Source organism: Strigops habroptila, chromosome 2, assembly GCF_004027225.2.
Source record: "Strigops habroptila isolate Jane chromosome 2, bStrHab1.2.pri, whole genome shotgun sequence".
NCBI classification, from domain to species: domain Eukaryota; kingdom Metazoa; phylum Chordata; class Aves; order Psittaciformes; family Psittacidae; genus Strigops; species Strigops habroptila.
The window spans coordinates 11,018,208-11,042,503 of NC_044278.2; the positions used below are offsets into that span (position 1 = coordinate 11,018,208).

Consider the following 24,296-nt stretch of genomic DNA (forward strand, 5'->3'; position numbering starts at 1 on the left):
TTATAGATCACCAGATTAAAAATTGACAGAAATCCCTTCGCTAAAGGTTTCAGAGATTCTGGGAGAAACAGGTAATAGGAGCTTGTTTGTGCTTTCTCATTGATCTCTCCTTCCCCTGATGAGTGCACAGGGCATGTATCTAAGGCTGAGTAAGGTGTTTTGTGATCCTAATTAATTTTTGTAGGAGAAATTTGCTGTAGAGTTAGAGGAATTTGAAGGACTGTTTATTTTGCCTAAATAGATTCAATGCATAATGATGGCTTCCTCAGGAAACACTTTCCAGAATAGCCAGCTAGACTGACCCTGTTTCTTTACAGAAGTCTCCTCCAGTGCTGCTCCTACCTCTGCCTGGATCCTGCAGTCCAAAACCTTGAGAGAGGGTTTTGATATTCTTAGACAGCTTATGAAATTCCTGCTTGACAACATTTTTTTCTGTGACTGTATTTTTTTGGTGTCATATGTTTAATTTCTCATTCACTTCTACCTTTGCATGCCTTCTGTTGCCACTACTTTCAAGGCTGTTTTCTTCTGTATGTATGTTCTGCTGCTGTTTATTTTTTCTGCTGGATAATTTATTTATTTATGCTCATTTCTATCATTTTCATGTTCCTCTGAGCTTTTCCATTTGTTGTTGAGAAAATTAAAACATTATTTAGCATCTCTGATAAGTCATTAGTAAACTGTTAATGTTTACTGATACAGTCCTATGATATCAAAAGAATTAGGTAAAATAAATGAACTTTTAAAGATACTGTAGAGATTCTTAAAAAATATAATTTTTTTATGACTAAAATGAAGACCAAAGATAGAAAGATGTAGGATTGCAGATTGTAAAGTAGAGAAATAGGTCAAAGGCTAACACTCTGCAAAATAATGAAGGTTGTAGGAGGTACATTTTCTTGTTCTCTATTATACGTAGAGCTGTCTGAAGGGCATTTTTAAATTTGAATTTTCACAGGAAATTCCCAAACTTGGAGCACAAATGCTTGCTTTAAATTAGCATAAAAACTAAGATTTTGATAGGTTTGCAGAATAAAAGTGCAAAAATGCTTTAGTTTCAAACAATTTCAGTTTTTCTCCAGTGATGTCAAATTGTTTGACTGTGTCACTTAATTTTGTCAGGATTTTTATGAAAAGATTAAGTAGAACAACTTAAATGTTATTTAGGATACATTATATTTTAAAAACACAATAGTAAGCCAGGAGATTTAATCAAAAAACCCTTTTGAATTAGTAAAAGACACAGAGTTATCAAAAAAGAATAAGAAAGTCCAAACAAAAAGTCTCAACTTTTTCTGCCATTCATGAATCCATCAGAGTGTGCAGCAGATCTAAATATTTCAGATCTAAATGATGTGGGCATCCTTTAAATCAGTGTGACAAAGGCTTCAAACATTAAATTATTTATAGAATTAGACATATACGAGTATGTTATAAGAACCCTAGGATTGTAAAGCAAGGCTCTAAGCATGCAGACCAGAGCGAAAGTCATCTGCACAGCTTTCATTTGCAGTCCCCATGGGCACTATAATTCAGTTTTTACTTGCATGCTCCTCTTGTGTGTGTTCACCAGAACCACTGACTCATTCACAGTTTGGTATGGGAAGTGTTCAGTGATGCGGCAAGTGCCCTATGTTTCCCATCACTCATTTAAATGCTCACAAAGAAGACATCTTACTGACCTAGCAACTTCCTAGCTAAGCTCCTCTGTTACCATCTTACTGTAGCTATGCAAAAAGATGTTACCACCCTTATTTAATCCCTGCCGTGAGCATTATTTCTGATACTTGAAGCATATGTGACTTTTACTCTGCTCTCCTCTCCTGTGTGTGGGTAGTATCTGCCCTGGGTACAAGATCTTCCCTGTGTGCAGAGATACAGCCGCACTGGAAGCCGGGTTTAGAAAAGAGATTGATGCAGTTCCAGGTACACGGTGGGCTAGATTAACGTGGAAGGCATTAATAAGGTCCTAGCCCAGTGAATCTGGACAGTTTCCTGAAAAGGTTGGGAATTACTGATCTTTGTAGCTCACTGATTTAAGAAAGGGCAGGAAATTGCTACACGGCTGCAGCTGTGGGGAGGGCTCAGTAAAGCTCTCTGCTGATGTAAAGAGGAATTAAAATCTTTAAGGTATTACACATCAAAGAGACCAGCCTGAGGCCTTAGGAAGAAAAAACAGGCAAAGGTATTTGCAAGCATATATAGCAGTCAGGCGCCTGCCTCACAAGCACTGGTCTGGCTAAGGCTGCACTGCTGTTGTCAGCTAGTGGAGAAAATTCTAATGCTCAGCTGCTCCCTTTAAAGAGAAGATATACATAGATGTGCACATAGGAAGGAGAAAAGCATTAAGGTCCAAGCTGTGTGTCATAAAGGCTCTTCAAATGGGACTTTTTTTAACTGTACTGGCTAGCTTCTCTTCCTCTTGTGAATCTGTAATCTCATCAGGATCACTGGTCAGCTGGAGTGCCAATCGTGATGCTCTGTAGTTTCCCATGTCCTCACAATTTTGCTTAGCTATAGTGCATCAGGCTGGATGTGGAGAGTGTCCCACCAAAATTGTAGGCCTCCTTTGAAAAGGAAACAGGGTAATTTGGAAAAGGGACCATTTGTGATGCAGACAAGTGTAGTATGTATCCAAGAGATTTTGGGAGAACTCCTCCTCTTAGGCCACTTCTTCCCTAGGATATTTCCGTTCTGCTTTGTGTTGAGGCTTTTCAATGAAACAGAGATGGATGTTTTTCCTTTGCTTATTTTGTATCCTGATACTGTTTCACTGTTGTTACCTGCTGCAGAAATTATGGAGTCGACTGTTGTTTTTAAAACCAGTTTCCATTTGAAATCTTTCACTTCCATCAACTCCCAGCGTTCCTCTATAGTTCCTTATAACTATGGTCACCCTTCATTAGTACAAGAGACTGCTAAAAACCTGCTGCTCTGGGGATACCCCATCATGATGTAACTGCCTGTATCCATCTGGGGGAGCGATTTTTTCACAGATCCCTTCTTGGATCTCCTTCAGTTGTTTGCATGGTTATCTCCCTTCACAGCTGACTGCCCCGGTCCTTCTGCAGGGAGAAGGAGCAGTGAGGTATTTCAGAGGGAAACAATTCAGTAGCTGGACATTGATTTGCACTCAAACCATGCTAATTAATGGTGTTCAGCAATGTAGCCATTAGCTGTGATGGACTAAGAGTTAGCCTGTATTAGAAGGTCAAGTCTTACCTGCTTATTAGAGATTCCCTCTATATCATTTTTGGTCCCTCTTTGCTTTATCTGCAAAAGCATGTGAAGCATCTGTAAAAGTGGAACAAGATAACTGGTCCTGGTGGTGAAAGGATACCTACGTAATGTATGTATGAGGCAGGCATTACTTAGTTGCTTTCCTGAACTTCAAGAGATTGAGAACCAGAGGCTTTGACACATGGAGCTCAGCTAGCCAAATGTTTGGTAGTGAGGGTGCAGGTTTAATGCCACAGAACCTATTTTTGGAGACTGAGTAAAGTTCATTTGACAGTGGGATGCTTGCAGGAGCCCTTTATCCAGGAGGAAACCTCCAGAGACAAGAGTCAGGAAACGCAGCAGGGTGATGGAAGAAAAAAACTCCTAAGCTGATGGCAAGCAGCAGCACTTTTCTTTCAGATGTGGGCAGCTGAGGTGAATAGAAGTTGTTTGTGTTGGAAATGCTCTTTGAGCTTTTGTCTAGGATAAGAGAGCCAGGAGGGTGCTTGGAGCCAATAGTTTGGCTTCCCCAGTGAACAATGCAACGATGACCTGAATCCTGCATGCAGTGGGAATGGCAAGGTCAGTCATATGGGATGAATTATGGAGGTGCACTGATAGCTTGTACATCTTTTTTCATTTTTCAGACAATGGAACTGTTTCATTTATTGCCTATTATTAAACCTTTATAGCACTAAAAATAAAAGAATGAATGAAAAAGAGAGAATTTTGGATACATTTTAAAGGACTGACCTTATTAAAATAGAGCTGGCAGTGAGTCCTCTTCTGATGATACTTTTTTTTACTTCTTTCATAAAGATGGTGTGAGAGGGGAGGGTTTATGGCCTGAGAGACAGTTTGAAGCCAATTTTTCAGTGAACTTCTTGGAAGAAAAAGTGGATGCCACATGCATAATGTTCAACACACCTGGTATCAGCAGCCCTCACCAAAGCCCAAAAAGAAGCTGTTGAGAGTTCAGAAATGCTGAAAACAGCATTTATTGCTGTCTCAAAATGTCTCTTCATTGGCAAGGTGGGGTTTGTTTTCCCTGTTGGGGGCTGGAACACACACAGAATAGCACTCCAGTATTTCTGCTGACTAGAAGAGCACTACCCTTCTGTCCTGCGGTGGAGGTCTGTGATGTGGCTCTGGATATCTTGGTATCAGACCAATGTCATAAACTGCTATGGGAGAGAGGGTTTTAGAGTTGACAGCAATGGAGTTTCTTGATTCCCACCTCCTCACCTCAACATTTTCTTTCAAAAATAGGAACACATCACAGTCAGAAGAAAAAAGATATATTGAAAGGCTGTGGTTAGAGTGGTAAAATCAGTCACAAAAAGGTGGTGTGCCTTCTCACCTAAGCTGTTTTCTGCATGGCTGCATGTTCTTTTTCTGCAAGACTCCATACACAGGGTGGAAGGTGCCTCACAGTTGAGCTAGCACATAAGGCTGCTGTCTCATGGATTTTGTCTGATGCATGGAAGGATGCAAAAGTTCAGTAAGGATGTATTCTGCTTAGATACTATTTCAAAAACACCCGTAACGTTTGTTCTGCACAAACGAACGAAGAAACCAACCCCAAAACAAACCAACATGAAAAAAGGATGATCTAGTATATAGACACCTAAATTTGTGCATAGGAGAACTGGACATAGCTTTGAGCTCTGTCACCCACATACTTAGAGAGGGCATTTTGTAAGGCATGTTCAACATGTGCACACCTCGGGGTGAGTAAAGGACTCTCATTTGGGACAGGAAGAGGAAAGAGGTGGCTTTAAGCCAGATGTAGAGTTTGGCATCCATTCTTCAGGCACCTGTGACTGCAGAGCTGCCCTCAGCATTACAGGGCAATCGGGGAATCCGGTGAAGCCACAGTGTTGGTGCTGGCAGTTGCAGTGTGGAAAAGGGAGGTAGACAGGACCTGTGTCTACAACAAAGGGGCTGTTCTAGATCTGCTCCCCTGGAGCAGCAGGACGTGGGTCCCTAGTCACATTTTTCCTTTCCCTGGCATACAGGGCAGGAATAGAGCTGTTTGCAAGCTGCTCTGGTAACCTCACTGCTGCCATTTACCCTCTCAGGCATAGTGGAGTCCAACCCTTGACAGCAATATATAATTCCTAATTTACTGTTTTATTTCTTCTTATTTTTCTCCCATTATTGGGGTTTTTTTTTTTTTGTTTGTTTGTTTATTTATATTTTTTCCTTCCCCTTTTCTTTTAGAAGTACAAATTATAAGGTAGTTGCAAGAACTGAACTGATACGGGGGAAAGTGGTAGACGGTGAGCTAGAAACTCGGAACTGTGAGTAAACCTGAGCTGAAACTGATGCAGGCTCCAGGCAGAGGCAGGGATAATAGTCTTAACCTGCCTTCACTGTTTCACTGAGCTACCTCCCATTAGGGGTTGGATTTTACTGGAAGGGAGTCATGAGAGCAGAGCTGGAAGTCAGATGCCGGTGCAGAGTGGGGTTATGTGCATGGGGATCTAATGTCTGAGCCAGACTGTGAACACTGGTTTTAGTGAGCTGGCCTCCTTTTATTTCCCTGCACGATCCTTGTGGCAGATGCAGAGCAGCTGGATTAGCACAGCTGGACACTTCAGTCTGCATTTCTGCATCTATTACTCGGTTTTAATCATCAAGCCAGGTCCTTCCAACAGCAGGTCTTGTTGCAGAGCAACTTGGTCAGGGCATTTTATGCCCCTCGGATATACGGTACCAGGAAGTCCTTCCTCAATGTTTGCACTGGGGATCATTTCATGAGGCTGCAAAAAGGTGCCGTTCTCTTCCTGGCTGCGTGTGTTGAGAAGCAGATGGAGCCTTAACATGTGTGGCTTTCTCACACAGGGAGCAGAGGAAATCCTGGAGGTGGTACTGGTAGTCAAAGAGCTGCTTTTGCACACAGCCCAGCTTAGCAGATGGGTTCACATTCTGTGCTGCCTTGTTGTCTCTGAGCTCCATGAGCTGGCAGAGGCCACTGTATTAACCAAATAGTTTTGTTGTAATGTGCTCAGCACTAATGTGAGACTGCTATGCAGAGATGTCTTCTGTTTCTACTTCTAACAGCTTAGCAGCTAATAAACACCATGCAAAAACCTCTCTTCTAAACCTCCTCCTAAAATACAGAGTTTGGTTTGCCAACTCCAATGTATTTAAAGCATCTGAGCTTCCGGGGAGAATTTGGAAAGTTAACTGAGTGAGTGGAGGCACGTGCAGAAAGACATTTTCATAAGCAAAAGGCAGCTCCAGTATCAGCTCAACATCTGATGAGAGGCTCTGGGGATGTTAGAGCCTTTTGTACTGAAAGGGGATACGTTCTCACATTTGACGAAGTATCTCTAGTCGTGTTCAGTCAGTGAGAGGGCTATAACCTACTGCTGGAAAAGAGGCAGAGGAAGGTGAGGAATGGGGAACAGAGCAGTGTGCAGCTTCCACAGAGGAGAGTCTTTCCTGGGAAGAAACTCGAGGGGGTTGTCTCATAAAGTACATGGGGATCTTTTCCTAATAATGCACCTATGTCCTCACTAGAGATGTTCAGCAGAGCTAGCATTCTGTGGTGAAATTAAGAACAAATCTGAGATCTCAGCCCTCCAACAGGAAGAGTTCTCACTTGGTTTTGGCTTTTTCTCTGTCTTTGCAGCCAGTTAGGGACCCAAAGCAGAGATGCCACCAATCTTTTATAAAAAGCGTCTTATGCATTTCTACTTGAACTTCAAACCAAGGAGATTCCCTTTTTGATGGCTTCCCATAGCACTTCAGAACAGCGTCCAGAACTGCAAAGTTGTGGGGAAAGGCAATTCACAAAATCTCTCTGATTCTGTAGGCTGAATCCCAGACTGCCCTTGTTTGCACGACAGCTTGCACCCCCAAAGTGTGGAAGCCTGCTTTATGATAAAGCATGCCTTAAGGATCTGACAGTCATGTGTCCCCTGCAATGCATACAGAAAGTTTGGGATATTTGTTAAATATAACAAGATTAAAAAGGCACTGAGAGACTCATAGAAACCTCTGCAATCCTGCGCTGGGGGAATTGCACTTTACTCTAGTGACCTGTGCAGGAAGGCTCACTTGAAGGATTCACAGATGCCAAGGTGACCTTTTGGTGGCCACTGGCAGCCTGTCAAATGAGGTCGGAGCCCTCTTTCCCCGGCGCCAATAGCCTTGCAAACTGACTGACATTCTTCTCTCCTTGTTTTATTTTCATTGTACAGGACAGGGCTGGAAGCCATTATGGAGACCTATGCCTTCTGGAGGCCCCCTGTGCGCACTCTCACCTTTGAAGACTTCACTACTATGCAGAAGCAGCAAGGTAAGTGAGAAAAGGGCATGAAAAGAGCTGTAGAAAGAGCACAAGAAGGTGTAAGAAAGAGCAGCAATGTGCCCTGCTGTGTGCCCAGCGGCCGGAATGGGGATGTGGCATACCTACTTGAGCTCTTGACTGCTGTGGAAGAGCAGAGAGGATGGATGGAAATGGTGGTCAGGCAGCGCCTTATGAAGTGCAGTGGCGCTGCTTCATCTCCCTGGTGTCCCCAGTGCTAGAGCTGGAGTTCTAAGAGATAGAAGGAGGAGCAGGATACAGCGTAAGGCTAGGCAAACCAACACAAGTACACAGCATGAGTTAAGTGTGAAGAGAGCACAGAGAGGAAAAGCTACATATGCCAGATATGTAGCTCCCCATTTACAGTTAACGTTTGCTATTTGTGTGGAAACACAAGAGGAAGAAGACCAGAAATGTGCTTTCCTCCAGGATCACACTGCTTTCAAAACTCAGTGGCCTTGCTGGAGAAACTTTCTGTTAGTACGAGTCTGGGAGGAATTACTGGGCCAAGCTTTTTCCGCTTGCTCATGCTGTGTCTTTTCATAGCTTCTGCCCTTTACATCTCTCATTTGTTAAGTAGGGCTTTCATCTCTAGTTTCAGGCTGCGTTACTCTTCTTATTTTTTTTTTTTTTTCCTAGGGATAGGACTTCCCCATTCAATTAATCACAGTTATTTCTAGTTAAAAAACACCAGGAATAGAGGTATCAGGGCAACCTGGTCTTTTTTTATTCCAATATGCATACAAGAAAAGAGACAATCCAAAACTGTGTTCAAATGTGACAGTTACGAAGTTAAACATTCAAAAGCAAATACGTGCCCTGTTGTAGCAGACTCTAAAGCCTCTCATACTTGAGCTTGACTTCACCCCAAAACTTCCCTCTAGACCTTCAAACCGTCATGAGGATGGCACGGGCTCTTCTAGAGGGAGAGGAGGAGCAGTGGCTGCTGCATTTGCCCATTCCCAGGGCAGAATCAGAAGGGAATCCACCACAGGAACATATTCTGGCTGTCCATTCCTCACCCCAGTTCCCTGTGCGACCCCTCAGAGCCCAGGTCACCTGCTCAACCATTTTCTGGTGGCACAGCACTGGAGGAGAGCAAAGCACGCTCCTGCTGGCTGCATTAGACTCCCATGAGTGGTCTTTACACAACCACAGTACAGCATTAGGAAGTGGAAGATTTGTACAAACTCAGGGGCTTCCACTGTGGAGCACTTGCGGTCAGAGATGGGTTAAAGCCGGGATTCAGAGAGGTTTTCATCACCCACCTAAATAGAAACATAACAGCCTCTCCTCTTGGTCACAGTGCTGAAGCAGTCTCCCTTCTCTGTGTCACCCCCTCCATGCCTCCCCTCCCATTGCTGATCAGATAACATCCTAATGGCAAGTCCAGCTATTGCTTACGTGGTAAGGTAATATTAGGAAAGGAAAATATTTAATGTATTTTTAGCTTGTTTTAATATAGTTTGGCAGCTGAAAAACAAGGAAGCAAGCCAGTACCATGTGACCAGCCGGCTCTGTGCAGACCACCACCACTGCACCACAGACCATTAAGCTTAGGGGCAGCCCTTTACTAAAGTTGTGTCCACAGGTCAGTGTCAAAGCTTAATAGCTCACTACAAAACAGTGCTCTCAAGGTCTGCATTTAGCCATGAAAAATGATATCAAGATAATGAATCAGAAATACTCCCTCCGTCATAGTGCTCACCTCTCCAGTGGTTGCTGCAAGAAGCTGATCCCCGGGTCTCAGCAATAGGTGCAAATCCAAGGTACAAGCAGTCTATTTTAATTTCTGGGTGCTGGGAGAGCCCCCAAGGGTCAGCATAAATATATTGGTCTGGAGACTTCGGAATTGCTGTCAGAAAGAGCAAGAAATGCTGAGGTGGCTTTAAGTCACATGTGATTCTTCCCTCCAAACATAAGACAACCAGGATGTACCATGCCCATACCTCTTCATCTCCTTGCTTTCAAGTACATGAATGGTGTGACAGGTGAGTAAATCACTGGTGTTTCACAGCTGACTTCAGCATAAGCTATTGCACCTTGGATCCTCTGAGACCTTGCCAGTCTTTTCATGGAAGTGACTTACCTGGGACTTTGCTCCTCTCTTCCACCTGAAGGTGCAGTGCTCAGAGCTGCATGCTGTTATCTCATACCCTTCCATAGAATCATAGAATAGTTAGGGCATATTTATAAATTAGATGTTTCCAGGATATTAATAAACAGACACTTAAATTCTAGATCATGCTTTTTGTCTCCAAAGCTGGGCTAATATGTGACATTTTTTTAATAAACATTTGAGGAATTGCAAGCCTCCATTTTATCCCTTGAATTTCTTGTTGGGAAACTGCACTGGGGCTACAGGACACTTCTGGGACTAGATGTGTCCACTGCAGCTTAAGAGGAGTGCACACTTAACTACAGAGAGAAAAGATGGGAACAGCAAAAGTGGCCACATGCCTAGGAAAAAACATCGTCAGTGAGGAGTGAGTTATGGTTGTTCAACCTGATGAGGAGGGAAAGAGTACATAATAGTACTGAAATAAGATGCTGTCTGTGGTGGATAGGGGAAAAGCAATAGGCTCCAGTTATATGAAATCTAGTGAAGTCCTGGAACAGTTTCCCTGTAGGAACTGTGGAATTCAGTCTGGATTTTCTACGAGTGAGTCCCCCTCACTGTGGTAGAAAAAATTACATTTTCTGGGGCAGAAGCCTGGGACTTCAGCAGCATAAACCTGGTGCTTTTGCTGCTTTCCAGCTAGATTTTTCTGTGCTATGGATTGCTATGGATTCTTAGCACTTGTTTTGTCACTTGCTAATTTTTTAATGAAATAAAAGTGTTATTTGCCTTTTCCAAAACAGTTTTGTCAAACAAATCCACCTGAATTATTTTTTTAGGTTAGGGGTTTGACTGATAGAAATAACTGTATAGGAGAGATGGATTTTTTGGAGAGCACTTAACTTTTTGCCACACTTGCCAGCTTGGAAAAGTTAACATTAGTGTGTGGTAAGAAATGAGTAGCTTACTGATCTCAAAGCTGATATGATAACTGTGAATACACTATTTAGTAAGGACAGTCACAGTGTTGCTTTGCAGACTGATTCCAGTACTAACTTGTCCAGAACTAATAGTGTAGTTGCTAAAAGGTACAAATCTCATAAAACTGGAAAGTGGTCAGTAATGATGGGGACAATAGTACAAAGGGCAGTAAGAGATTGCTTGGCAACTTGCCTGCATTCAAACAAAGCATGGCTTTTAGTTCATCCAGATGCAATACCATGTCTCTAGAAACAAAATGTGGTACAAACATACCCACTGAGTGTGCTGGAAAGTGTTGGCACTGACTGGAATTTGGAGGTCTCAGTGGATAAGCCACTGCACAAGCAAGGGACAGTGTATGTAATACTGTGATAAAAAGGGATATGCTATCTTCTGTGTAGAAGAAAAGCAGTGGTAAGTTAGCGAAGAACCAATTTCCTAGCTGCAAACTGACATTACAACATGGTCTTCTACTGCATGTATTTTTAAAGGGTGAAAAGAGATTGAAGAAGGTTCAGGGAATAAAAAAAAGGTATAATGATTTATTGGATGGAGAAGATGCCTGAGAATGAAAACTCAGTTTTCATAGTTAATCAAAAGGATGAAATACAAAACTGTTGCAGCTTATACTATCTTGCAGAGAGAAGAATGCATGGTAGCTTTGTGTCACCCATCCTCAATAGACACTTGGGACTGCAATTTCCATGCTTTTATGATACAACTGTGTGGAACACACTTCATTCAAGTGGCTCTGATTTTTCTACTCTAGCTGAATGTTCATCACATTTTATGGGACGTTTTGAGAGAAGGAGAACAGAAGTTCTCCCTCAACCACCTTCATACATGTAATTATTTTACAAGTTTTTATGTCCCTCTTCTGCGCTTCTCACAGTCAATAGTACCAGTCATTCCTCTTCAAGTGGGAGGTTTTCCAGGTCCTTAATCATTTATTTAAAACCACGTCTGCACAGAGTATTCCAGATGCATCCACATGATACAATTATCTATTATAATTTTTTCCACATTATCCCTTCTGCCATTCAACATGCATCCTAGCTCTTTGCTCATTTGTTTGGCCCAAGCTGTATGTTGAGCAAGGGCCACAGTGACACACCAAATAGATACTCGGTGTGCTGGATGCAGCTGTTTCATACAAGGATTAAATAACTTTCTAATCTACACAATGATAGCTTTCAGCTGCCACACAAACAGGAGAGCCTGATATCATCCAGTCACACAGATGCCTCATGCGGCTGACTGTAGTGGTCCATAAGCTTTACTTGCATGTGTTGCTGCTGAAGTATAGCAAATCAGTAAGCCTCTGCAGGTCTGTGACCTGAGTGATCACCATATCCTCCTACCAAGGAGCAGAACATGCTGTTTTTGTCAGTGAAACCCTCTTGCCTGAGAACAAAACCTCTCTTTTGGAGCATTCAATCCAAAAGCCACAGCTTCACCAGGGCAAGCACCATGTTTGACAAGATCACAGCAGATCTGCAGCCAGTTTGGACAAAAAAAGAAGTTCCCCATAACAAAATCTTTGCAAGAAATGCTCAGAAAACAGCAGTCCAGGAAAGGCTGACCTTCTGGAGAATGATGTCACCCACCTTGCAGTCTACTTCCTACTAGGGAAAAAGGAGGCTTGGGATTATTGAATGCACATGGCAATGAGATGTGGGGAAAGCCAAGAATCTATTAAAGTCTTTAATTGGAATATATTTTCAAAATTTAGATTGAACCTCATCCAGATTCTCATTATTAAAAATCTGTGGCTCAGGTTCTTGATTTTAACAGGGAATTAGAAAAAAAGAAAAAAAAAAAAAACAAGAAAGGAGAGACGAGGGAAAAAGAAAGTAAGAGTTCCAGTAACTCTGGATTGTGTCACTTTCCAAGAGTAAAATAGGCCATTGCTGGCTCCTATGTGATATACAGTTTCCCACAGAATATTGTCATGAGTAGGTAGGTATCAGTGACTCTTAGGTTTTGCCAGGACATAGAGACTAGAAAGGCACTGTGACAGTACTAGAATAGTGATTAGTATCTGATCCTTCCTATAGAAGCTGATGATTTATGCAAGAAGTAAAAGCAAAGGTATTCAGGCAGCTGGTAAATAGAATTGCCTCCTAAGCAGAATTTCAGGACCAGTATGAGAGTCACAATGTGGTATATCAGCAGGTTTGCAGCACAGAAAATTTTACTTCATCATTAAATTACTGTTTTGCTGCCTCCGTACCAAATCCGCAAAAATCAAACATATTAGCTTTGACTGGTGAGTTCTAAAGGCAGCTTTCCTTTCAAATGGGGTTTCTTTGCTTGAAGAAGTGCCTTTGGTGAGGACTCTACCAATTGCTCTCAGTAGATTCAACACGTTCTCTGTCAGCTTGAGCATCTACATTAATCTAGGACTAGAGACCAGAGGTAGAGAGGCCACCTCTTAAAGAGTCTGCAAAATTGTCATTAATGGTTGTTGAGATTAGTGTCAAGAGCTGTAAATTTGTCTAAAAGCGTACTGGAGGCAAAGAGGGTTATGCTTCTTGCCAGTACGACAGCTGTTGCTATCTCTGGTATCAGTGGGTATCTCTCGTAGTGGCAGGTATGCTGGTATCTCTAGAGCGGCATGTGTGTACAAACTGGCCTCCCTCTGAGAGGGAAAGGATCTGCACAAAAGGCTCCCTCTCCTCCATGTGGAAGAGGTTGAATCTTCTCATTTACTGCTGGAAAGGAACAATGTTTTCTTGTAGTAGCAATGTGTGCAGACAGACCTGAGGCTGCATGGATACACCAGCAGGTGGGAGACAGATACCCTGAGCTGAGGTGTTGCTGCTTTTCCAGCTTCCCTGTCTGTAAACATTACCCAATTTGGGCAGGCATCACCTCTGTCTTGCCAAAGTTTATCTGTACTGCTTGTTACTGATGTCTTCTTTGGTATAATACTCTTCTCTGTGTTGGAGGTGGTGATTAAACAGCTGCCCTGGTTGCACTCGTCTGAAAACAATATTGTGGGTGCACAAAATGTACATTGGTATCAAGTCGAGGGAAGACAGCCCTTCAGAACATCATCCAAAGGCATCACAGGCACCTGGAGGCAGAAAGAAGCAAATAACTGTTGAAATCCTTTCAGCTTTATCTGAGATCCCAGATCCCCAAAATAGTGTCTCCCAAAAGAGCGGGGCTGCTGATGTCAAAGGAGGATGAACAACCTACAAATACATCTGCTTGGTCACTTGCCTCCTGACAGCAGCCATCAGTTCTCTCAGCAATGCCATCAGGATAATCTGGATGCTGCTTCCCTTTTGAAATCAATTGTAAATGGTCTGGGTTATTGGCAGAGGTCAGATATATGGGTTTGGTCTCAATTATCTTCTTGATTCTTTTGACCTTGAAGAGGAGATTGGAAACAGAGCAGTTGTTGCCAGAGTTATTGGGATCAAGCGCTGGTTTCTGCTGCATACTTCAAATGGCTGGTAGATTGCCTCATTTCAATGAAGCAACAGGGAACAAACTGTTCCAGCTTCTTCTTGGTTGAGCTGCAGACAGTTTTTCTTTAGGGAAGGGGCATGTCTGGTGCTTCAAAGTCTCATCTTTCACCGTGAAAGGCTAAAATACCCGCCCAGATGTGACATGAGGGGCTGAGAGTCAAAGTCTGTGCTGCTCCTTGGTGACCTGAAAGAAGCCTGAAGCATTCTGTTACTCCAGGGAGGTGTTTACCCTGAATTCTAATTACTGAAGCCTAAATGTCTGTTATCTCATGGAGGTGGTGGTCATATTTCATGTGAATGGATGGAGAGGGCAATGATACTTTGAAGATTTGCATAATTTCTTTGGAGTGGCACATTATTTTGTTACAGATAGAAAGTGGCATGTGCTTTGAGCTTGCCACAATACTGCGACCTTTTACCTCAGTTCAGAAATTCTGAACCACAGTGCCTCTGTGGTATTATAGTTGTTTATCCTATTTTTTAATCATTTAATGTGCTGGAGCTTCCAGGGCCTGTGTCGGCCCAAAGCAGGTTCCATCAAGATTGGCAGGAGAGGTTTGGAATTCAGTTTACTTCTGTCACCACCAAAGAAAATGCCATGATTTCAGTTAATCTCAGCTGCAAAGTTGCAGCAGCTTCTGTTGTGACTTCCTGAAGGACTTGTGCCACAGGGAGTCCTTTTCCGCATCCTGTTTTCATTCAGTGTCATCTCCTCGGGTAGCTTTCATTACACGACCCCCTTGTCAGTGTCTGTGCCCAGCTGATGGTTGTAAACATGAGGGACAGTGCATAGTTACCACCGGTGAGCAATTTTCTCCACTAAAGTGGTGCCTGAATTGATTTTATCTGTTTGTACTTGAAGAAGGGAAACAGGAGACATTTCTGGAGGAGCTGACGTACAGCTCATGCTGCATTACAACTGTCTGCAAACTAGACAAAAAGTAATGTCCAACAGGCCTTCTGAGACAAGAATACCATGTGTTTATATGAGGAGCAAAAACCCTTGTGTTAAAGACAGTCTGGGGGGACTGGGAAGGTGATGTTGTCTCTTACTATTTGGGAAAGCCCTCTTCATGCTCTGGATATAGATGGGAAGTCAGACATCCCAAATTATACTTTTTGTCCACATTAGAAAAAAGGGTTGATTTTTACCATTAGATCTTCAAAATATTTTATTTTGGAGGATGACTGAGGCAGGTTTTATCTCTTTCTGACTGCTCAGTTTGTGTTGCAGAAATCTGAAGAGCTAAAGGGAAGTGTTATTCTGAGTTGTTAGAGATTTACCATTAATTCCAGTGAGAAATTTGAGGCAAATTTATAAGAAAGATCCTTCTCTATAATTTACTAACCTTAAATAAGATTTCCTTTCATTCATTATTTTTGTGCCATACTTACATACTTTCCCCCTTAAATCTATTGCTGTAAGCATCTTTTGTGCTCTGTGAGCTGTAGCCCAAAGAACTAAAAGCAGTCTTTATGTTTCCTCTACCAACTCAGAAATTTGGCTTGCGGTAGATTTTGGGTCTCATTTGGGCCTTTTAAAGATTTTACCAGCAGATTCATAATTTGATAATTGGCCAAAGGCTCTAGAGAGGAAACAGGCAGCTACACTCCATGAAGACAGAAATGGCTCTCATTCCCATGGAACTGGGAATTTTTCATTCCTAGGAATGGGGAAAGAATGAAGAGAGGATCCAGCACATCACCAGGTGGCCCTGCCCTTGCTTAGTGAGAGGACAAGGAAGAGGCATCAAATCTGTTTAATTTTCCAAAGTGGTGAAAAGAGAACTCAGACGGGTTGTGAGGGCACAAGAAGGATGTGATGAAGGATCTTTTAGTCCTTCTGAAGGTTCTAGGCTTGAATTTTGGAAAGCTAGGAACGGGAAAAGAGGCCTTGGGCTTACAGTTATACTTGCAAGGCAAAAGATGTCATGATATATGAAGGCAAGAGTGACAACCAATTTTGTGGCATTTAGATGCAAGTAGGTGTCGAGCAGGACTGAGGCATGGGCTGCCTGAAGCAGAAATGGATCCAGGCTTGTGCTAGACCTGGCTCTTACAGGACACGAGATTGGATGATTACAGTGGCACTGTCTTGGCCTCATAGTCTATCACTCAGATCTCCTGGCAATCTACACAAACCCTCCTTCATTGCTGTCTCAGTTTTCCATTTCTGGGCAAATACTTGATTTTTGTTCTGTGACCAAAGGTGCAGTAACTTGGAAGACAATAAGTGTCATAAGCCATACTTCGGGTGCATGCATGTGCAAGTGCACAGGACAGGAATCGGATTTTACCCTTTTTAAATTTGGTTTCCTGTGTGAATGCCGTCACATTTATTTACTATTGTGTCTAATGGCAGAACGTTGCAAAAAATGGTAAGAGTTGATTTCTCCCGTGCTTTAGAAAGTATCTTTATATATGTGTACATGTCTATAGAGTCTTCACAGAAATCAGACATTTCAGGAGTGACTTAGAGTACATCTGCATGGGCAGAATCCTCTGTCTGTGCTCCATGCTGGCCAGACACATGCCACCTCCCAGCCAGCTCCATTTGGAAAGCTGGAGAGCTGCATTAGCATGGCTCTGTGCCCAAGTGAATATAAACTGCCTCTCAGGAGGGCTTATTTGCTCAAGTCAAGTGCCAGGAGGAGAGCCATGAGCCAGATGAATGACTAGTGGCCACAGCCTCTCTTTCCCCTACCATCAGGTGCTCAGATACATGTCTATTACACCGTGGAGATGCCAGTGTCTTGGGCATGTGTCAGAAGAGCAGCTGTGGCTCCTCCAGGAAACAGATCAGCGAGGTTGTGCACCTATCACTCCCAAGCATCTGTTGTTTACTGTACATCCTGCTCACATCTGAAGGTGAGAGAAGGTGGCTGTGGGCCAGACACTGTTCTGTTGCACTGACTACAGCGTCCAGACCATAGGGTGGCCATGCTGAACCTGCAGCTCCTATATGTGGCCATGATAAACTAGCTTGCAGGTGGAAACGGGCTGAGCTGTGTAAGAAGCATTTGCACTCAAAGAATAATAACTTTGTGCTGCCTGACTCATCAAAATATAAAAGTTTAAGACAAATCACCTTGTGGTTCCCATCCTTGTTAGAAAGTCAAGGCACAAGCCCAGAGGACCTTTAGCCACATCTGCTTTTAATGAGACAGTGAATACCAGGTTATCACTGTCTGAGCCCAACCATGCTAAGAGCTGCAGGCTGCCGATGTGGTCAGATAATGGCAGCGATCAAGTTGCTCAGACTACTCCAAAGCTCTTGCCTATCTGATGAGACTGCCATTGCACAGGGCATAGCACTCACATTCAGGTATCTTGTGCTAACTGCAGCTTCAGCTTGCTCTCCTCCTCTGCCCCAAGCAAGGACTTCAAGGACTGAGAGGTTTGTATGGAGGCACCGCAGGTGATGGCAGCAACTGATGCCTGGAAACATTAGCAAGGAAAATATGCTGCAGCAGAGTACAAAGTGTGATTTATATGCTCCTTTCAGATAAAGGAGGTTGGGATAAGTCGTGGGTCAACTGACTACTGTGGTGTCATTCGTAAGAGAGATCCCAGAAAATTTTCCATGAACAATTGCTTCAGACTCCCTTGGCACTGACGCTCTCCCACCACCTCCCTGTTGCCAGAAAGCTCCCTTGGCTAACACTGTCTGCTGGCAATGTGTTTTCCATCTGCACTGTGATGTTAGAAGTTCTCTATGTGACCTGCCCTGTGCGGGAGAGGTCCCTGTTGCCTTTCAGACATGTTGGCATGCTGGATGTTTCAGGAATACACCAGCCCCTTGTTTTGTGGCACATCATACCCATGGAATGGGTATGTTTGCATTTGCAGTTGACCCTGAAATTGTCATTAACACAAGCTCAGTCTAGGCAAAAAAGCAAAAGCAAGGATCTATTTGAAACATAGAGAGAGACAGAACCATTACCAAGAAGGACATGGATGACAGGAAAGACTAGTCATAAGCAACTCAAGATGGTATTTTAATGGCAGTTCTTATTTGCACACAGATGAGAAGCTGTAGTTTCTTCCCTAATCTTTGTGGGCATGTATTTGACACTGGCTTACAGCCATCAGTTCTATATATTGTGTCACAAGAGGGATCGCTGGCATGAGGAAGGTTTGCATTCACATCCCACCTTCTCCACAGAGTCACCCTGTCTTTCACCATGATTTCATTCTTCTTTTACCACTTACCCTCCTGACCAACGATTTCTTACTTTTCAGTCCAGTTTGCAAGTTTTAACCTTTCTTGCACTAGATCATTCTCTGCTTCCCCTCTTTAGAAGTGCTCCTGTCCATTTCATAAGGTCAACTTAGTTATCACTTTTGTGCCCAGACAGAGAGCAGGCTCCTTTCAGGATGGCACCAGTGCTTGGCTAAGCCCTGGACATAATGGTAGGACACTGTGAGGACAGACACTTTCATCTGCCGTGCAGGACAGGGTTCAGAGGCAAAAGAGGAGACTTTGAAGTTATGAACCTTGTATTTTATATAAATGTGTCTTGCTAACTGCACATATGTAGGACTAATGATCTTCTAGAGACTGGATGCAGTATTAATGAATCACTTTGGAATCATGGTGAGTGTGGAGGTGAGAGATACTGTGACACTGCTGGTAAATGCTGTTGGTGTTGGCAACTATTTCCGGGGGGAACAGTGGGTAGAGAAAAGGAACGGAGGAGAGTTATTGAGGGATTGATTTTGTCTTGCTTAAATGTGGTTTCAGTTGACTTAAACCAGACCTAAACATAGCTTTATGTACTAGGTGGGTTTGTATCCATGCCTTCCATTAAAACGATATACACATCTGTGTATGTGAGACTGTAGTATGGTGTGGATATACTTGCTGGGCTTGCTGCCATCTCTAGGGTATTTGGCTGACTTTGTAACAACTACAGTCCAAGTTATAACTTCACAAAAGTCCAGGTTGCATTTGGCCCCTACTTACTGCTGCCAGCAAAGATGGATAAGAAATATTCAGAGCAGAGTGGAGTCATTTGCCTTCTGAAGACAGTGAGCTGACATGGGCCTTGCTTTGTATTGTTTCCTGTTCCCCTTAAAGGTGTAAAGTTTATTCTGGAAATGATCAGGAACTTCTGTGCTCTGCTCTGTTGCAGCAGAAGTGTGGCGAGTCCTGTGCTTGTGGTTGGCATTGGCAGCAAAGCATTCTTGAATGAGAGTTGACAGGTCTGGCATTTGCTCCTGTTGGTAGATCTCTCACTTCCTCATCATTTTTAAGTTATGGAGAAAAGGAAAAAACCATCTCATTTCTTTTGTTTTCTACTTGCTGTGTTGTTGCTCCAGGGTTTTTCTGTTAGTCTGCAAAAAGGGATAATTCAGAGCAGAATCACTTCAGTCCCTCTTTTGGGGTAACCTGAAATGGGCAGTTCTTAGTTTTAGAACCAGTAGCAACTCACACAATTGCTAAGCAGAGATCTCTTTTACTCTGTGGAGCCAAAGCCACAGTTATGGGTACGACTTAATCATAACTCCTTAGCAGATTTTTAAAGCCTCGAGGTAATTGGTGTCTATGCTCTCCCTCTGCATAGTTTTGAAAGGTTAACTACGGGGTAAAGGAAGACTGAAATGAAGACATTGCAGTTAATCATTTATTCTATGTATTTTATTTCAAACAGACCATTAAATGCTCATACATATATACATATGTATTTTTACTTATTCTCCAGGCTCTGTCAGCAAGTAAGTCATCGTCTGAAGTTTGTTCATGAAGTATGTGGTGTAAAGAATCAAGTGCGGGATTACTGTGGGTTTAATACATCTCACTTTGTGCTCTATTTGTTTTGTGATTATGTGACCTCTGTACTTTGGGCTTTGATAGCTAAATGGTGATATATGAACTCAGCTGTCTGCCTGCCCTCTCTGTTGGAGGTTACCCTCTTTAGTGCAGGGCTAAGAGGAAAATGTGTGCCTGTAGTTGTTTACGTCAGTTCAGTCTCACCTTTATCAGCAATTTCAACTAAAAAAGACTTTGCAATGAAACCAGAGGCAGATGTTCCCTTCTGCTGACCCTGCTGCAGTATTGACAGCCTGTAATAGAAAGTCGGGGAGAAAGGCTTGAGGAGGTACCAATTTACCACAACAAAATTAGCCAAAGGTTGTTTGTCAGAGACTTTAAATGAACTAGGGAGATGTGCCTTTTAAAATAAAAGCTAAATTAGAATTTCACACAAAAAGTCTTTGAACTCTGGAGCTAAATTGCAGTAGCAAGTTTGAGCATTTCAGTGATGTTGAGAAGGGAATATAGAGTCCATGATGTCATTTGAAACTTCAGGTTTTCTCATTGACTTTAATGGAGATTTGATGCAATGCTCCTCATTTATGCTTCTGAATGAATGCAAAAGGAGTCAGTGGCTTGGCAACAAGCATTTCTACTCATGGCTGGTATTGGAAACGACTGCTTTGACTTAGCAACACAGAAACATGCATTTTCTTGATGCTCCCTGGGTTGATGGCAGCCACTCCAGGCTGTGCACACCCAAGGTTGGGTTTCTTTTTTTTCTGGCTCTTGTTTCAATTTAATTAAAAAATCCCAAAGATTATTAATGTCTCAAGGTTACATTTTCACTCTGACATCCCATTCTGTTTAATCTTCATGTGTTAGAAAGAGATACAATCTTACTTACGTTCTTACCATGGTGTATTGACAAAGAACCTGGCTTTCTAGTGTATCTCTTAACCATTAGCATCACCTATTCTCTTTTCCTCAAGCAGCACTGCACTCAGTTCCTCCCCCATTTTGCAGCAGACCTAGACTGGTATCAAAACCCTGCTATTTTTTTCCACAAAGAGACACAAGAGAAAGCTGTCCCTTACTTTTGATATCAATGTGCAATCTCTGCCTAGGTTAAATTTCAGCTGCCCAGTCTAACACCCTCTTTTCTAGTCCCTTTGCCTCTCAACTATCATCTTCCAGCTTTCCCAAAATGCTGCCTCACCAGTTGTCTGCCTAGTTCCTCTGGTTTTACTTATCCCCTCACCAAATCTCTTCGCCAGCACCTCTTTTCTCCTTTTACAAGAGTCTTCAGTGTTAGCTGCCTAATGCAAAAATGGCTTCTCATGCAAAGAGAATCATTCCCATGAAAACAAAAATGTTTCACACCAGAAAACTGTATTCCCTTAAGTACAGAACTGATTTTCCTTGTTGGCTAAAGAAGCTTCTTCTAATTCCACATCTTGCCTGTAAGTAATCTCTTCTCAAGCTCAAAATTGTGCCATCAGCTTCTTCACATCACTTCCTTTCCTTTCAGTTTGTTACCATTCTTGATAGTATTATGCAGTATTTTTTTCCCTGATCAGAATATATGAACATCTCTGCTGTGCAAAATCATAACTTCTATCATTCATAGCATAAGTATTGTATAATACATTGATACTACTGACATGCATATATATCAACGTTTTGTTAACACTAATGATACAGCAGATGGAATCCCTTTTGAAGTTAAAGCACATGACTGAAAATCTTGACACATCCCCTTTCTCTGCTCCACAGAACAGGCTATAGATTGAACCTGTGCCCCTTCATTTTGGTGTTACTTCTGTCTTAAATCAGTACTGCTGCACCTTGAGCCAGCCAAAATGACTGTTGAACAGTGCAGAAGTCCAACATGCTTTCAGCCACTTCCTGCTGCAAGCCCCCTGCGTGGGTGATGAAGTATGTTTGCAGTGGGGCCATACAGCTCACTGACTGGTGGTCTTCCTGCAGACCAGGAGAGAGGGGAAAGGATTCCCACCCCCATGCTACCGCAAAAAAAAGGAAGGATAAACATGCCTACAAATGGCAGATTGCTTGACTGAGCGCAGTGCTTCCTCACAGCTTTCCCCACTGCCTTGGATTACTCTGTGGCAGGCTTGCTTCCCTCTCCTATTTCAAAAGGGTAGAAAACCTCTGCTGAAAAACAAAGTCATAACAAAAAAGCAGCAGGAAAGACCAAGGGATGCTATTAATAAAATGAATGCCCTTGCCAAGAAAGGCTGAGTTTTCCAGCAGCCATTTTACCACCCCTATTTCTTTATTAAACTAGGCTGGTTTTTAATGAGACAGTCTCATTTTGCAGATGTGATCCTGGGGTCTGAACACCCTCCCATATGTTTTATTTTGCAGGAGGCAGCACAGGCACCTCCCCGACCACTTCCAGCACGGGCACTCCGTCACCATCTGCTTCCTCTCACCTTCTCTCTCCATCCTGCTCCCCTCCAGCCTTTCATCTGGCCCCCAACACTTTCAACGTGGGCTGCCGGGAGAGCCAGCTTTGCAACCTCAACCTGTCTGATTATCCCCCGTGTGCCAGGAGCAACATGGCTGCCTTGCAGAGCTACCCAGGGCTGAGTGACAGCGGCTACAACCGGCTCCAGAGCGGCACTGCTTCTGCCTCACAGCCCTCCGAAACCTTCATGCCGCAGAGGACTCCATCCTTGATCTCAGGAATGCCGGCTCCTTCCTCCCTGCCCAGCAACAGCAAGATGGAGGCATACAGCGGCCAGCTGGGATCCTTCCCCAGCTCCCAGTTCCAGTATGTCATGCAAGCAGGCAACCCTGCCTCCACCTCCTCCTCTTCACACATGTTCGGTGGTGGCCACATGCAGCAGAGCTCCTACAACGCCTTCTCCCTGCACAACCCTTACAACCTCTATGGATACAATTTCCCTGCTTCCCCCAGGCTGGCGGCAAGCCCGGAGAAACTCACCACCTCCCAAAGCACTTTACTCTGCTCTTCCCCATCCAGCGGGGCCTTTGGAGAGAGGCAATACCTTTCCACAGGGATGGATCACGGGATGCACATGATCAGCCCTCCCTCCAGCAACCAGCAGGCAGCCAACGCCTGTGACAACAGACAGTACGGTGCGGTTCAGGGCTCCTCCTCACAGATGTCTGTGCACATGGTCTAACAAGCCATGCCTATCCCTGGCATCGAAGGCAGCTGGACCTTCATCATTTCCAGGGATAAACCCATCCCAGTCCCTTTTTGCCTTCAAACTTGTAGTGGAACTAGTATTGTAATGATAAATAAGAACAAGTCATCTAGGTGTGCACCACAGAACCTTGTGGAAAGCCTCGACTGACAGCCATCGCAGCTTGTTGTAGTCCAGGGCCTCGAGACCTGGCGTGGAGTGTCTGCTTTTTCTGGACATTGCAGAGAGAAGGGCATGACTTTAATGAGGAGCTGGAGAGAAGCATCTGAATATACAGTTTATGCATTAACTCTCAGCTAGTGTGAGCTCTCAGCGTGAAGGGAGCCATGCCCCTATGCTGTATCCTCCAGGTGTTGAAGAAAGGCAGTCTTCCCAAGGCTTCATCTTCTGAAGCTGCACTGCCCATAGCTTTAAAGACCTCCCCCTTCTGTGACCGTTCCTCACTGCTGGAATGACACAGCCCATCACTGAAACGAACAGTGGCCCTTGGGTTCTTCTGCCACTTCCTGTAGCACAGGAATGGTGCTGCTGGGCTGGATCTTCATCTCCCAAAGAGGTTTCTGCATTTTCACCATGGACTGGCAGTTTCTTTGCGATGGTCAAGCTTACCAGTACCCAGCCTGCAGATGGATGTGGGAGAGAGAGAAGAGAAAGAAAAGGTTTAACTCACAAGTGAGTCTCAGACATAAGCAGGGACTGCTCTTCAGAAACATGCAAGGGGGAGAGGGGAGCTCAGCTCCTGTTGATGTGGCCCAAACTGATGCACCAAAACAAAACGGATGACAGCCTTTGTGGGGAACATGTGTCCCATAGCACTCAACCCAGTGGGAGGAAACTGTACAGACTGAGCTCATGGGGAAGAGCAATGAGAAAAGAGAGCTCTGTTCTACAGAAGTGCAGCTGGCCTTGCATGCAAGATTCGCCATAGAAAACCATTAGCGTTTCAGTAACAGTGAGGTCGATTATTCGCCAACCTCCTGCCTGCCACATGATCTCTGTTTAACCAAATAGAGCGTTGCCTTTTGACATCTTTCTTTTCTGGTTTTTTTTTTTCTTTTTTTTTCTTCAAGTCCTTTAAAAATAAGAAAACAACTGTAGCTTGGTGCAAGTTATGCATTTAAGTTGTGTGAAAATGCAAATACCAAGTAACAGAAAACAGATATTATTGAGATTTGTTGTGAGGTGTTGTAGATAAATGTATTTATATGCCTAGTGGGGGATTCAATATTATGAATATAAAAGAGGGCAATAAAAATGGTATGTAAAATATGTATGAAGAAAAAGGTGT

At 43.4% G+C, this 24,296-nt stretch overlaps 1 protein-coding gene across 1 annotated transcript in view; it reads left to right on the forward strand.

Annotated features, from left to right (window-relative positions):
* The window catches only part of TBX15 (T-box transcription factor 15), a 94,930-nt gene extending 71,946 nt beyond the window's left edge, over positions 1–22,984 (forward strand). The window contains exons 6-8 of the mRNA XM_030471976.1: positions 7–71; positions 7,431–7,528; positions 22,200–22,984. Coding sequence (XP_030327836.1) covers positions 7–71; positions 7,431–7,528; positions 22,200–22,984 — 948 coding nt within the window. The remainder of the gene's footprint in view (positions 1–6; positions 72–7,430; positions 7,529–22,199) is intronic.
* Positions 22,985–24,296: the final 1,312 nt, after the last annotated feature.